The sequence below is a fragment of the Myodes glareolus genome, chromosome 15, assembly GCF_982192425.1.
Source record: "Myodes glareolus chromosome 15, mMyoGla1.1, whole genome shotgun sequence".
In the NCBI taxonomy this organism is placed as follows: Eukaryota; Metazoa; Chordata; class Mammalia; order Rodentia; family Cricetidae; genus Myodes; species Myodes glareolus.
The window spans coordinates 30084759-30102753 of NC_142040.1; the positions used below are offsets into that span (position 1 = coordinate 30084759).

The 17995-nt window shown below is 43.3% G+C and overlaps 1 protein-coding gene across 12 annotated transcripts in view; it reads right to left on the minus strand.

The window, feature by feature from the left end:
* Mast4 (microtubule associated serine/threonine kinase family member 4) overlaps positions 1-17995 on the minus strand; it is a 582754-nt gene that overhangs the window by 53597 nt on the left and 511162 nt on the right. For all 12 annotated transcript variants that reach the window (XM_087896863.1, XM_087896864.1, XM_087896866.1 and 9 more), the window contains 6 exons: positions 17855-17933; positions 12107-12264; positions 9740-9815; positions 7711-7920; positions 3087-3188; positions 1214-1346 (listed from right to left, as the gene is read on the minus strand). In XM_087896863.1, the coding sequence (XP_087752989.1) occupies positions 1214-1346; positions 3087-3188; positions 7711-7920; positions 9740-9815; positions 12107-12264; positions 17855-17933 (758 nt within the window). The remainder of the gene's footprint in view (positions 1-1213; positions 1347-3086; positions 3189-7710; positions 7921-9739; positions 9816-12106; positions 12265-17854; positions 17934-17995) is intronic.

Consider the following 17995-nt stretch of genomic DNA (forward strand, 5'->3'; position numbering starts at 1 on the left):
ATTTTTTTAAAACTCATCTAAATACCATTAAACATCTGCCCTTTTTATTTCATTGATTTAAACCGTTTCTGAAGACTCATGATTCCGAAAGGTAAAGATGGTAATTTAAAAGCCATGGGAGAAAATCTCCCCCCCCAGGGAACTTTTCAGAAAGGCAGCCACCAGTCTCGGTAAGTGATGAATCTGTTGTGGTTCGCTTTCAGTACAGTATGAATTTATCTGGCATTATCTCCCAGTAACGCATGCATCATTTCACTAGAAGCAAAGATACAATGTCCGCAAGAGCAAACAAAGCGGGGAGAACAGGAAAGAGCAGGGCAGAAAGCCGAAGGCTCCCTAGCTTAGGACAGAAGAGAAAAATCTCTGCGCCGACATTTACCTCCATCACAAACAATTGGGCAGGTTAAACACTGCAAATTCAATTTTAATGAACCAGGAAGACAATCCGGAAATAGGGTGTCAATTGCTGTTTATGAGTCCTTTGAGCTGCTACACAGACTAAGTGCTGTACATATCAAAACTCAAGTGTTGGATATAACACTGATATAACTGTGAACCAGAAATGGGAGGGGATTGCAACATTAGATATTTTGAGAAACTGCTACAAAACAGGTCTGATTCCCTATACTTAACAGACTTTTTTCTCTTTATATGAATCAACCATGCGTCCTCTTGCAAGCTTTAAAAGGAGCTCCCTTTTGACCACTGGCTCTCTTGTACATATTGCGATTTTTCTTGCTTACTTGAGACAAGTAAGCTAAAAATGTACCTACCAATGCTGCTCTCAATTTAAAGCCATCCACCGTAGCGGCTTGACTCCTAGATTAAAGTGAAATGTCAATTTTAAATGAATGACGATTTTTAGAAACACTAGGAAAATTAAAAGTGCTCTCCAGAGGGAGCCCACTGAGCTTTGCAAAAGAAGGACTCAGGGAAGATGGAATCCACGTGCTCCAGCAGACAGCAAGCACTCCCGGGACTGCAGGGCTCAAGTCCGGCGAGGCCAGCCCCATCCTCTAGCTGACGCTCACTGGGGCATGTCCGATTTCTCCTCTGTACTCAATGATGGTTCTGTCTTTCAAATACTAACTGGTCTCCCCCAAGGGGGCTTTTTCATAGAGATAGCCAACATGAGGAAAGTAAAGACGCATTATGAAGTTCGTCTAGATGCCACGGTCAGAGAGAGGGCAAGGGCAACCCGACTAGCACTCACCTTCCAGAGGGTCCTTATTGAGCCCCAGCTGGCTGATGATGTACCGGGGAATGTCAGTTTTGATTCCCTGGCCTTCTTTGGCATGGCCTTCTGCGGCTTCCAACAGGTAGTAAAATTCTTCAGGATCAAATTCCTGGCAGGCGACAAGCACAGATTAGGAAATATTCTTTTGAGTCACATAGGTCTGAAGTTTTATTGCCTGCATCTTATTCACAGCAAAGTTGACGTGGTTGAAAGTTACATATGAAGAGAGGAAGCAGAGGCCTTTACCTAGAACAAAATTCTCACTTTATAGTTGAAGCCTATTCATCGTCCAAGGCAATGTATACACTAGATTGATTCAGTCTCAAAGAGAAAGAGAGCCAGGTGGTAGTGGCTCATACCTTTAATCTCAGTACTTGGGAGGCACACGCCTTTAATCCCAGCACTAGGGAGGTGGAGACAGGAAGGGGTATGGGTGGGTGGAGAGAGGAATATGAGGGAGGAGGAGACAGGAGCTCAAGGCATTCAGACTGAGGATTCATGGAGACAGGATCTTGCCACCTTTGGTCTAAGCATTCGGTAGAGGTAAAAAGTCTCTCTAGTGGCTGGCTCCTTTACTTCTATGATCTTTTAGCATTTGCCCCATAACTGACTCCAGGTCTTTATTATTAAGACCAAATAGAACTTGAGCTCCATTACTGTTGCTCCTTTTTGAGCCGAGGTCTCAGTGTGTTGCCTGGGCCAGCCTCAGATTCCTCAACTTAGATATTCAACCTTCCACCTTAGTCTCCTGAGCAGCAGACTATTGAGGTGTGTGTGTGTGTGTGTGTGTGTGTGTGTGTCACCATGTCCGGCTTGGTGTGTTTTTCCCCCAAAGTCGTCCCTGCTGTGTCTCATCAGGCACTTTTATGTATTTATGGAGCTATGAATATTTCCATTTCATAAAACGTGACGAATGCTAATTAAGGTGGGGATGAAACCAAAGCACCTGCGACCGCTTATGTATCGTGAGTGATGCCAAAAGCTGTCATACATGGAGAGACGTTAGTCGTCAGCAGAAGTTAAAGTTAATGTTTCTACTGTCTTAACAGGCCCTTACAGAATTCTTCTGCCCAGAGAATCAACTTTCTTTACAGTTTTGACTGAAATCTCAAAGTACCATAAAACCAGAAAAAAACTGGAAAAAAAGAAGACATGATCACTGACCAAAAAGATACGAACACTAAAAGTAGCCAATGTCTAAAAGTCTCTCCCTCCTCATCTGTATGATGTCTTTCAAATGGGATGTCAACTAGCATGCATTTATAACACAATGCATTTTAAAAGTGATAATTGTGCCGGGCGGTGGTGGCACATGCCTTTAATCCCAGTACTCGGGAGCAGAGGCAGGCGGATCTCTATGAGTTCGAGGCCAGCCTGGTCTACAAGAGCTAGTTCAGACCAGGCTCCAAAAGCTACAGAGAAACCCTGTCTTGAAAAACAAAAAACAAACAAAAAAACAAAAAAGTGATAATTGTAGGCATGGCTCACCAGTCTCTGACTTCCCTCTGATGAACCTTAGCAACTCCAGAAACATGAGGCCTAGGAAGCAGCTTAAATTAGCGGTGGCATACAGTTATCACACTGCAGTAAGGTCAAGCATATGATTTTATGATCATCCTGCAGGTTTGACCAGAATACAGTCTGACTACTGCTTAAGAACCACACCGCTGCCGGAATGCCTTCTCAGAATCAGAGAAGACGGGCCACATGTGGATGCCATCGTAAGCATTCACAGGCTGTAGGCCCTCCTGTCTCTTTCTATTTAGCGCCCGTGGACTGGAGCTTTCCGATGGTCGCTACTTCCCACAGTTAACAATAAATAGCACAGTCACATCTACAGGCAACTCACCAAGCACTCCAACAGCCGAGCGGGGCGGGCAATGACAATTAAGATCTTTCGGACTAGCTGTTTAATAAATGCCAGTTCTCCACTTTCGGAGCGATCATGAGCCTATGAAAAAGCAATGAGCAGAAAAATGATACAGAGGGCTCCACTAAATGGGAAAGAAAATCAGCAAAGCATGCTAATTAGGTAATTTCTTTTAAATCAGAAATTAAGTGACTTAAAAAACACTTTTAACAAGCATTATCTCTAACATAAATGGACACTATCAGACATCTACAAAATAGCTCTATTAGCTAAAGTTTAATTGCAAAACTTTGATTTATTGTGTGGTAGAAATCAAATGTAAGGATAAGGACCTGTTAACATGAGTCATGAATGAAGGAGACATTAACTTTATGTCCCACTAAGAATGGGATGCCAGCAGAGGCAGCTGGACAAGAACTTGGACTCAGCCGATGCAACACTGTAGGCGTGCATGTCTAAGGCAGATGTGGAATGCTTCTGCGATCCTAGCCGTCTAACATGGGCATCTAACATGCTCATGAAATGTAGTTTATGCAGACAGTATGATGAACCTGCAAGTTAGTTATTTTATCACCTGTGGGATGTGTGCAGTCCCAATGCACATGTGAAGTATTGTTTATATTCTGACATACACATAGATTCCATGACACTTGTGGAATAAATAACACCCAGGCACTCAGCTCAGGCACACTGAATGGGCTTAAATGTGTGTTAAATTTGATTTTACAAGTTGCCTAAACACAGTAAGTATTGCAACAGCCAAGGCTCAACTTGTTAATTATCACTGACATTTTTGATACTATTTGAAGGAATCTAACAATACAATATTAAGGCTGGCATAGGATAAAAATCTGAATGGAAACCATTCATGTTCATTTTTTAAGGCTTTCATAATTTTTAAGGTTCTTTTTGTTTTGTTTGCATTTTTAATTGTTCTTATTGAGCTGTACATTTTTCCCACTCCCTTTCCTTCCTCCCTTATGCCCCTCCACCCTCCCCTTTGTCCCTCACTCAGCCATTAAAGGCTGGTTCACAACTAAAAATATAAGAAATTTTAAGGTTTGATGATACACATTTTTAAGGATTTAGGAAAAGAAACCAATGCATTTCTGGTGCCATAGGTTATAATTTCAGAAACATTAAGAAACATTTTTTATCAAGCTTAGGGTATTCACCGATGACAAGCCCTATCTTCAGTTGTAGACTAAACTTAAGAAAAATGATCCTAACATATATACTGCATTTAAGCTAATATCCGAACAACAGCTTGCATGAAAATAAAAATGAGGAAATAACTGTAGAATATGTTCTATATCTTTAGAAAAAAAAATACCCCTCACCTCAAACACAAGCAATCTTTAAATTTTCTTCTAATATTTGTTATGCAAAAAAAAGGAATTTTGGAAAATACAGTGAGTGCTAAGAAACATGGCATATTCCTTTCGTAGTTTATCAGTAACGAAACACAGATCTTCAAAGATAAATTGAGAAACATACAAAAAGCCTATCTAACTTCTCGGTGACACTGGGAGGGGGTGTTGCTACAATAATTGCTATCTTATGAATTTATAAATATAATGACTCTCTAGGACACTGAGGTACACCGTTGTCCTCCCCAAAGGGGATATGGCCAATTCAAACTGAAAATTTCCTTTCAAAACCCATAAACATGACGACACATCCCAACTTCTAACAATTATCCGCTATTTCTTACTGCAAGACATATGAGTTCTATCTATATATCATTTTATTTACCAAACTGGTGCAGGAAGACCCAGCGAAGGGGCACAGCATGAGAAGAAAGTGGCTTCCTGGTCTCTCGGGACAGCTCCAAAGGCACTAGAGTCCCTGAGTCGACATTGTAAGTGTTGGCCACCACTGAGAAACACCTGTGACCCAGATTTGAGAGCTAGAGTTTCCTTTGTATTGTGTCTTCTTTGGCTAAACACACCTCAGTGAAAAAGAGGTCTGCAGACATAAAAGCATTTATCTGAAATTGACCTCAACCCTGGGACTTTAAAGGGCATCTGTTAAATCAGGGTATTCGAACCATAGGGTGATCAGCGCCTGGGGTTATGCGTAAGATTGCCAAAGGAAAAGCGGTAAGGAGACAGGCTTGCTGGGCTCAGAGCGTCACATCTGAGAACGGACAAGAGCTCGCCAGAGAGGTCACAGCATGTTCCCACAGCTCTGCTCTCCCTAGAAGGAGCATGTTCCTCTCAGACAGGTTTGCTCCAGGCTCTGGGCTGATACTGGCAATGTGCCTCTCAAGGGAGATTGAATTGTTGTAAATGATGTGAAGAAACTGTATCTGTAAAGAGGCATAAGAAAACATCCTTACTCCTTCCCAGCAGCGACCTTTAGGCCACTGGTATATGTGCTTCTCCGGCTCAAAGAGAAATGTCTCTTAAAAATTAACCTTTTCATCTGTCACACCCGCCCACCCAGAAGATCCTTGAAATGCTAAGACTTATTTTTAATTGCCATGAAACAATCTGTAACGTCTGCCATATATCAACAAAAATATAGGGGGGTTTTCATCTAAGGAACTTGGGTATCAGATCTACCTCCATCAGGAACTGTCTAGAGAGGAACAAGAAAACACAAGACTAAGCTGGTCCTTATGATGCTACCATGGGTGGCCCTATAAAGGGACTAAACCTCTGGCACTGTAAACTGCCACCTGCCATGGCCATGGTGTCTTTTCACAGCAAAAGAAACCCTAACCAAGACAGAGGCAAAGCCCTCAGTACTCAAAGCTCCAGTTAAGAGTGTGCTAAGTTACTTGAACCACGCTGGAGTTACCCTCCACTGCTCCGGAAGGCTGCCCAAGTACAAAGCTCTCTGAGAGGCAGGTTACACGTGAATCTTAAGTCTGACCACAAGCTGCTGGCCTAAGATATGCACTGAAAGCCACTAAAGTCCAAGGCACTGTCATTCAAGATAAACAACAAGATCACCAGCAGAGGGAGGAGAAGCAGGGGCACACAGTGAGACTGAAAAAAACTCACTCATAGAAAATGCGAGCTGGGAAGGAAATCCTCATAACAAACAGGGAAGAAATGGATGGAGAGGTACCAAAATGAAAGTGAAACAATCAAGGGATGGAAATGAGATGGGTGTAGGCACTGCAGTAAAGGGGCCTGCTCCAGTAAACTGAAAGTGGATTCTATGGACAGGACATCGGTGAGTATCATAAGAGTAGTTCAGAAGTCATTCAGGGGAGAAAATATTTAGGAACCTCTACATGTTGCAAGCCATTATGGTATGCAAAACAAAACAAACCAAAACACACGGCTTTGCAGAGTCCTTATGTCCATGACTAGTGCTGGTCCGTGCATTGCCATCAGTGTACCCGTGGTGGGCTTAGCACGACTCAGCCTGAGCAGTCCTCCCAGCAAGTGCACATGGCCAGGATATGCAGGTACACAGCCATTCCCATGCACCTCCCTTTCCACTTTAGTTTACGGCAGAACTGGTTGTCAAACAGTCAACTAGTACCAGCAAGCCCGAAAGCTGTTTGTCCCCCTCCCTGACAATCTACGGAGCACTGCTTTCCTAATGATGTGCGAGGAATGGGAAGAACCATGGCGAAAATGCCGCTGGGAAACTTGGACGAGAAAAGAAAGGGAAATGGCAGCTGCCAGTCAGAGAGGCATCTTCTCATCCTGCCAGAACTCAGTTGTGTCGGGGGAAGGACAGATGGGTTTCTCAAAAGTAGGATGTTAGTATTTTCCTCCAGTTTAGTGGGATTACTTATAGTCATTCAGAGAAAAAAACAACTGCCAGGATTACATTTACACGGATATAATTTATGCCCTATGAGACACATAAGCACTATAAATCCACATATAGGTTAAATAGGTTTCCCGGGTAGGCTGCGGCCAATCAACTTTAGTCAGAAGAGCTGTATCATACACTAATGCTATTCCACCGACACACTCCCTTCCCTTCCTGGGTGTTATCAGGAGCCAGGCATGAGAGTGCTAGACGGATGGGACCCCCTGTTTATCTGTCATTTCAGAAATTGGCTATTTTGTTAGGGGAAGAACTAATACTCAGGAAAATAGAAGTTGCCATTTACTACCCAACAGCACATGCAGGTTAATTAATAGGACACACAGTCTAGTAAAAGCCAGCAATTTTCCATTTAGCTTTTTTAGATATTAAAATTAGATAGGTTCATCAAGCAACTCTCATCCACTCAGGCAATTTATAATTTTATAGGGAAAGTTGTGGTGGTGGTGGGGGGTAGGGAATGGCTGCTTAATAATCCTTCACAATCCACTTATCCTAGAGTCACAGATTGTTGGGTCCCAAGGTCCCCGTAAAGATGATTACATTAACTTTCTCCTACTATACATAATGGCCAGAGCCAACTCGCAGTAGGTCGCAAGCAGGTTACGTTTGCTTGCACACTTGCTGTGCATGCCTGTGCGTGTCCCCCCCCCCCACCCCGCACGCTTTCCTGGAATGTGAACTCCACTTTTTTTTTTTTTTTCACTAAGGACTCATAAGGAAATGGTTTCGTGAGAAAATATTTTGCCGAAAGAAAGGCAAAGCAAATCAGAAGCAAACCGCGTGCACGGCGCGTTGTCCTGACCTCCTGGAGCAGCTTATCCAGCTTGTGCTGCAACTCTAGAAAGTAACGTGACGTGATGAGGCCCTGGCGGGACTTGTCCAAACAGTCGCGAGCCAGTTCAATGATCTGATGGTGGGTGAAGCTCAGCACTCCGTCTGCCAAGGGGAGGACGTTGTCTGGGGAGTAGCTGGTGATGATTTCCCTTAGACGCTCTTCCATCTGAGCCGTAGCCTGTTGGGGGGAGACACACACAGGTGTAACACCAGGAGATAGGCACGAACCACGCAACAAGCACTCTTCCGTTCTCCCAGACCTCTCTGAGTTATTAAACAGACTCCTGAGAAAGAAGCCTCATTTGGGGGCCTGAGGTGGAGCTCACTGGCAGAGCACTTGGCTAGCATGAATGAGGTCCTGTACTCATTCTAAGAACAATAATAACAACACACACACCAGAGAAAAGAAACTTCCCTCCTGCATGCTATGAGCATGGCGCGCACACATCAGTTTACATTAGTTTGAGTCCACTGACCGAATACCACCAAGAATGAGTGTGAATGTTGACCAGGGGTATTAACGCTGCCTCTGAGAACCTCATCAACCACTGGCCAATGCACCAGTCTGGTGAGGACGATACTACAAGAAGGTGTGCACATGTGGGGAAGGAGCCATAAAGAAAATTCCTGTGCTTTCCATTAGGAAGCCAATACTGCTTTAAAAATAAAGAGAAAGGGGGTGAAGAAGGGGGAGATACCACCTCATCAAAGGGAATATAAATTATAAACCTTTGAGGTATCAAATGAAGACGTGTATTTCTGGTCATCGATTCCCCTCTGCTGATGTCTTATTGAATATAAGCTGGTCCACACAAGCTCCTTAAAATAACTCCAAGCTATATGCATAGACCCTTCAGATGGGTTATCAAAACAATAAAGTATTTCTTTAGTTGTTATTCAAAACTCAGGATTGTGCCCGAGTTACCCAGTGTGAGCCAAAGTTTGTTTTCTTGGTAAGGTTTCAGTGTGACAGGAATATACACATAGCACTTTATCCTTGACTGCAAACACTGTCTCCTTAGCTCATGGCCAAGGGGATACCCTCAAAAAAAATCTACAATTTCTTTTCCACCCTTCCTTTTCTTCCCTGTGATTGCCTACTGGCTAATCAATATTCCCGGTCTACAAGAGCTACATAGGCAGAGAGATTATTTCCTCTTCCCTTTGTTCTCCTCTTAACATTGAGCCTCATTAACTAAGCATAGTCAATATCAGCTTTCCTGGTGGGCAAGCGACACGTGGTAAACAGGTAAAACAGTGCTAATCAATGCCACCAATGGTAGGTTCATTACCAATAATAAGTACCCTGCTCCTTGTTTATGACTCCTAAGACCTCCCTCTGTTCTCATGTGGCTAGCGACAAAAGCAGTAGGTGATGGCCCAAGTGCTGTGCAGAGCAACATGGCTGAGGGGGCATGGAACTGAGGTTGGTTGAAGGGGTCCCTCAGAGAAGTGCTACTGGCCACCAAAGGACCCAGCAAGAAGCCTTCACACTGCACTCTGGCTTCGTTCTAATCCCTTTCACCAGCTGAGCAGCAGAACACGCCAAAGTATCTCTACTGCTATGGAGTAAGGTTTAGGACAGAAGATGGGAAAGGAAAAGGAGGTTTCAAAGAATAAAAACAGTGTTCAGGACACTATAGCCTCTGAGAAAAAACAAACAAACAAACCAGGTGCTCTTGACAATCGTGTAGTAGATGAGGAACAGAGTCCAAAGGGTGTAGAGCCTTTGAGAGTAGAGCCTCTCCTCCTGTACCTGCCAGGGCCCCTGCTGCTGGGTACCCACCAGCAACATACACCACACAGGGCACTGAGTTCTCAGCAGTTGCTCGCTTCACATCTGTTTATTTGCTTTCTCCTCCTAAGCAGGCTATGGTGCTGTTTAATTCAAGCACCGGGCTGGACCCTCACTTGTGTTAACAAAACCGTCTCGCAGAGGCAAAGCCTATGGTGCCCGATCAGTGAGATGCCAGGCTTCTTCAATCCCATCCATTTACCTTTGGGAACCTTTCTTTGTAGACATGGTTCATCATAATTATTTCATGGTCACAGCAGGCGGGGGAACGTCCAGGGCTGCAAGCAAAGCAAATTACCCTTTTAAACCTGCCACCGCATGAGATGGAAATAAGCCTTTTATTTACAAACAGCCAGTTGCATCGGAAAAAGTGCGATGCAACCCTCATATGAGAAGCAGCTGTCTTAGATAACGAACTGCAAGGTCAGTCATTGGCACACACATACACATACATACCTCAACTCACACAGACACCACAGATAGGATACATAACGTAAGCTCTGGGAGTGCAATGCCACAGAATAATTACAGTCACGGTACTCGGTCAGGAGATGGCCTTGCGGTGCGATTATGTCATGAGCTTGTGTAGTTGTGGCCACCAGTCAACGAGGTGCAGTATCAAACAAAACAGGGTGGCTACTAACGACAACATCCAAGATACATTTAACGGTGCAATTTCACACTTCGATCATACACCTGTGTTCGGCCACGCGCCACCAGAGAGGCGGGGAGCCTTCCATGGCACAGGTGCTGTGGGGAAATCCATTTTCCACTCTAACAAATATTTATTGAGGAGGCTGAGGTAGGCATTATGAAAACGGAAGCATGCAACTGTTGTCTTCTTCTTTACGGTTGTCACTTTGTGTCCTTTCTGGGGAGGTAGTCACACAGTCTGGGGGCACCTATATTCTTGGATAGATAGATACAGCTTAGGCCAGATGCCTTGGGTACTTCTTCAAGAGAATTAAAAGTGGAACCCCTGCAATAAACCATGGTGATGCTAGATACAGTGGCAACGTTTTTATTTATTTTTTAATTGTAAATCTCAAAACAATTTCATATATTCTTTATTATCCAGAATGGATTCCTTTGGTCCTAGTTTATGATACTATATGAAAAGGGAAGATACGGAGGGAAACCCCTTCTTAGTAAACCCTCATGCTGAACTCAATACCCAGCAAGCTAATCTTTTTAAACAATAAAACTTTAGCAGATCAACACATACCAATTCTGCCCATCAAGATCTCATGTTGTTGATGAGGAGACACAACGCTCCGACTCCATTGTCTAGGAAAGACCTGTGGCCCAGCTGCTGGCCGTGCCATCAACAGAAGCCTAGAGCTACCTATCTCTCTTCCAGGCTAGCCTCAGCTGTGGGAAGGAACGTCCCAGGGAGACAGGGCCTCCCAGGAGGCTGCTATGACAAGGCCAATGACTGAATGGCTGGAGCAAGGGTTTAAATGGAGGGATCCCAGGCCAAGGTGGGCCAAAGCTGATGGGCCTGTACCATATGGTGATGCCTCCTTCTCCCCAGGCCTGCTCCCCGCTTTCAATCCACCGATGAGAATCACCACAACACTTTCCCAAATATCCTGCACAGGCCTCCTGGATGGAGACACTGCCACCTGGAGACATAACTGTGAAACCTACAATTCTGGTGTGGGAGAATTGTGTGTATTCTGTCAATCATGTTTTAAATAAACGCTGATTGGCCAGGCAGGAGGTGTAGATGAGAAAACCAGACAGGAAGTGGAAATGATGCAAGGAGAGCAGAATTCTGGGAAGGAGGAAGTTGATTCCTTCCACTCCTGCCCTGATCACCGAAGCAGCAGGATGTGATCTGCCAGCTGAAAAAGGTACTGAGCCACATGGCTAACATAGATCAGAAAAACGGATTAATCAAGATGTGAGAATTAGCTAATAAGTAACCTGACCTAATGGGCCAATCAGCTTTATAACTTATGGAGTCCTCTGTGTTATTTTCTTTGGAACAAGCTGGCTGTGGGGAACTGGGCAGGACAGAAAACACAAACAAGCTGGCCCTCATGTTACAGATCAAAGCATGGTATGAGACCAGCCCTATTCAATACTCAAAGGACTGCATTTGACAAGCACAAAACTCAGAAAACACCAAGTCCTAAGAATGTGTTCATCATCTTGGAGAAAGTAAGACTTAGGTGGGAATACAGAATAAGAAGACTAAGACAGGTTTTATACTATAGAGCCTAGGGAAAATATCTTTCCATCTATTCTCTTCTTCCTTTCAGCAAACTCCTCCCACTTCATATGATTATATGAACTGCTCTTGCACCATCACTAGTTGACCTTGAACTTCCCTTTGCTAGACATTTTTATAGATCGTCCCCAAGGCTTTTGTAGCAATTAGTCTCTTGTGAAAACATAAAAGAAATATGAAGCCTGTCTATGGTAATTAACAATGTCATCTATTGATGGAATATTACACTCATATTTGTGACAATTCACAAATCAGGGCGCACACATACAAATTAAAGACATGGTCAAAAGCAAACAGTTCAAGTCAATACCAGTCTGGGTCAAGTCTACGCACCTGAGACTCCGGGAACGGGGACGCATGGGCGTGTTCCTGCATCGGTTCTCAGCGGCGATGCTCTCAGTGGTGCAAAAATGTTTGGACAAGAAGTGTAATTCATCTGGGGTTGGCTGATACGGTAACTGGTGCAACTTCTCCTGGGAGGAGCAGGATGACTGGAAGAAATCAAAGTAAAGTTAGCAGCCCGCCTCCAGAAAAAAAGATTCTCGAGAGATGAATGGGTGCTAGGCAAAGGCACTGTTTATGTTGATTCTCTGACAGCAACTATAACCTAGATGCATGAAGTGACTTCGCTCTGAGAGTTCAACATGCCTTCTAGATGTCCCCGACCTGCCTGCTTCCCAAAAGCAGTTTCTTTTCTGGGAGAAAACCAAACCCGTGAGATGGATAAACGCCAGCAAAAGCCTGAGGAAGAAAGCAAAGCCTGGAGCCAGCCTGCCATGATGGATCAGCTCTTGCTGAAGAGACTCCTGCTGCTGTTCCCAGCAAACACTCTGACTTGTAGTAAGTAACATGATTATACGCTGTGAGATCATAAGGCACTGAAAGCCCCCTCAATAAACACATGCTGTTCTTTGATGCCAATGCCACCCATGTGTGCTATGAGCGTAAAGGAAGGACAGAGAAGCGGATATTTTCCTGAGTGATATCACTTCTTTATTTGATTCTGGAGTATTTCTTTCCTTTTCTTATTGTGGGGTGGGTGGGTATGGGAGGGGGAGAATGTCCCTTCTCTACTGAACAGCTTCAGTAGTCCTGAGGCTTTACCCCTCACTATAGATTTACTCCTTAAAAACCATCCCTTGCCAGGAGGTGGTGGCACACATCTTTACTCTCAGCACTCGGAAGGCAGAGGCAGGTGAATCTCTGTGAGTTCGAGGCCAGCCTGGCCAATAAAGAAAGTTCTAGGACAGGCTCCACAGCTACAAGAAAACCCTGTCTCGAAAAACCAAACAAAAACAAAAACAAAACAAACATCCCTCAACATCTGGAATGTGATAGGAAGGCAAGCAGATAAAAATAGATTTTTAAAGAACCTGACTTTGGGAACTGCACAATGAAGGAACTGTTGGCTTTGGGTTTTAGGAGTGGTGAACTCAGTAAATCAATGCTAATAAAAGATGCTGAGAAATCTGGAATACAAGGAAACACAACTAGAAGAAGCGTACGTTTTTAAAAGGTACTCATCTGAAAAATGTCAGTTCAAGCAGAGTCCAAAACAAAACAAAAAGACAGAAAAACCGTCCTCACAAGAGAGTCACCCTCCATAAATACCGAATACTGAAGGACCGCAGCGCAATGGCACTCGAAATTAATGACCAGAGCTGAAAACAGCCCTGCACCTTGAAATTATAAAACGCCCTGCTAAGTCCACAGTAAGATAGACAGGGATTTTTATAATGTAATGAGATTATTTTATAAACCATAAAAATGAGAACAGTAGAAAAAAATTATGAGATAAACCAAAGCTATATTCAGGGTAAACAGGCACTCCTAAAATACTTCCACTATGAGAAAAGGAATAAAACACATGAACTAAATCAATTCAGAAAGTTGGGCAAAGAATCATAAACATCGAGAAGCAGAGGTGGTAACGGCAAAGATAAGGAAATTAACAAAATGAAAAATGGGAGAAATTTATACAGGGGGCCTGAGGACGCAGCTCAGTGGTGGAAGAGTTCACATGTGCCAGGCAACAGGCCCTAGGCCCAATCCCTAGTACCAGAAGAGCCCAAACCCAACACTCCCACACACCCCCACACACCCCCATACACACACACACACACACACACACACACACACACACACACACACACACGAGGGGGGGGAGTGGGAAAACTAAAAACAAACAAAATGTATACACTTGAGAGAGACAGAGAGGGAGAGAGAGAACTAAGAACAGAATGAACAGAATAAAAACTCTCTCTCTCTCTCTCTCTCTCTCTCTCTCTCTCTCTCACACACACACACACACACACACACACACACATACACACACACACCTTATCTGTATCTTCTTAGGAAAATCCGTGTCCACACTTATTTCTGTCTACAAACCCACTAAGTTTACAGCAGTCACTCTGAGTAGCAAAGCACCATCTGAGCTGAGAGGGAATTGTGGAGGATATTCAGTCCACTTAAGAGTGAATGTTGACTCAGGTTGCTACGGAAATACTGATATCCTGGATTATGACTTGCTGGTTCTGTGGCTGATGGGCTATTGTGTTCAGAGCAGCGGTCACACTGTCTTTCTGAAAGTGAAAGCTAATTTTCAAAAGCAGCAGGCTCAGTGTTTCTCACTGAGTGTGTATGTGTGACAGTCTTTCACTGTGCCACCTTAGGCTGGCTTCCCTGGTTTCAAATGATCCTCCTGCCTCAGCCTTGGAAGAAACTGGAACTACAAACATGCACCACCACACCTGACTCTCGTGTGTTTATTCAAAAGATATCTCTGTTGAAGAAAGCCTCCTTGGCTCAGCACTTTTAGAAGAATTTCAAGACAATACAGAAGTTTTCAAATATACTAAATTTCAGTGCTTGCTATTTCTCCCAGTGTGGGGCTAGTGTGTTTCATTAACTACTTTTGACTACACCAAAAATCAAAGCCACTCTCAAAGAATGAAGATTTACACTAAAAACTGCTACTCTTCCTTCATGCAATTAGACTTCAAATACATTCTCTACATAAGGACATCACTCAAACATCTCCTCTCTCGCAATAACCACTTTGTGAAGACTAGTCCTTATATGCATGCATAAATTCCTACTTGTTATTACTAAAAGAGTATGATTTAACAGCCATACCTCATATTTATGGGTATGTAAACTCTTATTTTCATTCTTTCCCTCAGTGGGAAATAATTTATCTGGTGAGAAATATCTCCCCACTACTGCAATTCCATATTGCTTATTTCAAAATTAAAAATTATGATGTGAATATTAGCATACAGAAGTTCCACAAATTAATTTTCACTACCAAATTTCACTCTAAAGGAACTGACAATACTAAATGTTCTCTGGGAGAACAGACTAACTGTATATGACAAAAATCTGTCTAATTTTGGAACATAACATTTTTTACACTTGGCAATTCTGCAGTCTCTGTAATAGCCAAAAGATATAATAACATTTACACTTCAGCATGAATAGGTCTGGAGTTCAGCTAATAACACAATTATTTGTGAACTTTTGAATTGCATTTGAAAAGGCTTCTAGTTTTATCTGTATATAACCTATATTCTTTTTCCTTTTAAAAAAAAAAAAGTACATTTTTGATCGGCTAAATGACCAATAGTTAATGAGACTTATATGAGTGATTCAGCTGGGGAGTGGGAAGGTAGAACCTCTAAGTCACCAGCAGACACAACTGTGCTGATATTTGAAGGCTAAGGACAGAAACCAACACAGAAGCTTTGTCGTTTTCCATTGTCCCTTCTAGAAATGAACGAGGAGAAAAGCTGCCCAATCTACACCACAGCGCGCATAGACCAGATCCAACAGTCCTAGTTTTTGGCAAAAAGAAAAATTATGGAAACTAGAATTTCATTTTGAAGGAAGAAATGGGAATTTGAGACCTATAATTGCCTCCTACCTCCATCAATACATAAATCATAAATGTGTAAGAGAAAAGCTATTAGAAATGCCTTGGTGTGTGTGTGTGTGTGTGTGTGTGTGTGTGTGTATAAAAATGGTCTCAGGGTTTCTTTTAGACACTTGATCTTTGGAGACATTTGTCTTCATGCAGATCACCCACAAAGCCAGAGAAATGCCACTCACATGGCCTAAAAAGAACCATGACATTAGGGTCTGGACCACTTGCTGTACTTGTATAGATAAAAATAATGGAATGAGTAAACAGTCCCTCAAATAATTTTCTCTGTTTTAGAATTCTGATACATAAAATGATGAACAACAACAACAAAACAGCAGCAACATCACACAATATATTGCCAGCATGAAGGAGCCCAGACGTTTTAGGGAGCTCAACAGTGCCTATTTTATAACACTTATAAAAGCATAATTTTAAAAATTATTTAGATCCAATGGTCTGATTCAATGTACCCTCCTCACCGTTTCTCCTTCACGTTAAGAAAACGACATGATACGTGATTCCTAGAAAAAGGTGCCTCTGTACTCTCGTTTTCCATGCAAAAGAGATTTGTCGCCTGAACTGTTGTTATGACCATTGACCGAAAGCGATGTAATGTGATAAAGTTGAGAATAAAGGAACCTACAGTCAAAAACCTTGAATTTCAGCTTTTATTATTAAATGGCTATAATTTAATAAAAGCTAAAATGAATGTAGATAAGGAAGCCACAGAGCTAAGAATGAGCACTCTGTTTACTTGTGGCATGGTCCCAGTGACAGGCACCCAAGGGTCTAGGGAGGGACAGCGCTTACTCCGTCTTAAATTACTCTGCGCGGAGTCAGCTCTATCACTCATTTTGGCAATCTAGTCCTACATTTTCACATCTGGGATAACCAGTGATGGCCACTGCTATAATGGTGAAGTAAAAGCTCGCTGGTACTTAGTGACAATTTTACCCACTGGTAACACCCGGGGTTTTACTGCCGTAAAGCCGGTGTGCCACGGAACCTACTCAGAAAAAATGACGCAAATGGACAGGAAACTCACCTAGCACAACAAAGTGAGAAGGAAGACAGGAAATAAATGACCTATCACCATGCACTACTCTAAGGGGGCGTAAAACGAGCCCAGCAGATGTTAGCAATTTGGTTTTAGAGGTGCCCAGAAATCCAACATTACACTCGGGCTTCTGGAAACACAAATGTGAAGGCCCCGGGGAAGGGGAGGGGAGACAGGAACTGATACTTGTTAGTTCATCTAGCAAGTTTTAGTTTCTTATCATTTGAGCATTAATCAGCGGCTACATGCTTAGCACAATGCTGCGGGTAGGCATGCCTGAACAGCAAATCTGGATTTTGACAAAAGAGGGGGGAACTGAATCAGAAAAGGCTCTATAGTCCCGGGGACTCAGTCTGAGTTGGTGGATGCAGGGCAGTCAGAACCCCTCATTAGGCATTCATTGAATACTGTGGGACCTCCTGGGTCTTTCCCAATGATCACCTGATTCCCAAAGCCCTATGGTTCCAGACACTCTCTAGCTTAAGCCAGAAATGCTTGTATCTAATCTACTGAACAGTTCTCAGTAACTGCCAGGCCTGGGTTTGAAATGTTCCCAGAGAGAAATCTCCTATTTCTCCATCCCTTCCCATGGATTTACTAAGTTACTTGCCTGCCTTTCTAAAAGTTGTTAGGGCACTGAAAAATTGATGACACTGTGTGGGGAGGGTGGGAGGGACATCCTTTGAAGGAGAGACAAAGCAAAACAAGCTTCCATATTAACCACACAGAAAAAGAACAAGTCCATCATAATTTAATGGTGTCTTCAGCATGACTACACCAGGCATGGAAGGAAAGCCATGATATCAGGCTGTGTTGTTTTCCCCAAACCGCACCAAATGCTATTAAAAGGAAGGCTCTCGCTCTCCTCCAGACTTGTCATCCCCGGCCTTGGACAATTTATGCCCCATAGTTTGGAAGCTTGCAGCAACAGTGTGCCCTTCTGACATTTGTTAGTCCACCATTTGACACACATCCCATACCAAGGTAGAAATGTGGGCTCCATCTTGGCCTTCCCACTGGGAAACACTCAGAGAGAAACACAGACTGCAGATACAGTTCTGTGGTTGTGAGATGAAAAGAAAACTCAGATACTTACAGAGACCGTGGAGCTTGGTGTATTTGTCCCATAGCCTGAGGAGGGGAGAGAAGCCAGGGACCAACGACGCCCATCCGTCCTGTGGGACAAAGCTCAGTTAGGTCAATGGTGAATAGCTGATACCAGAAAACCCTAGAGAAC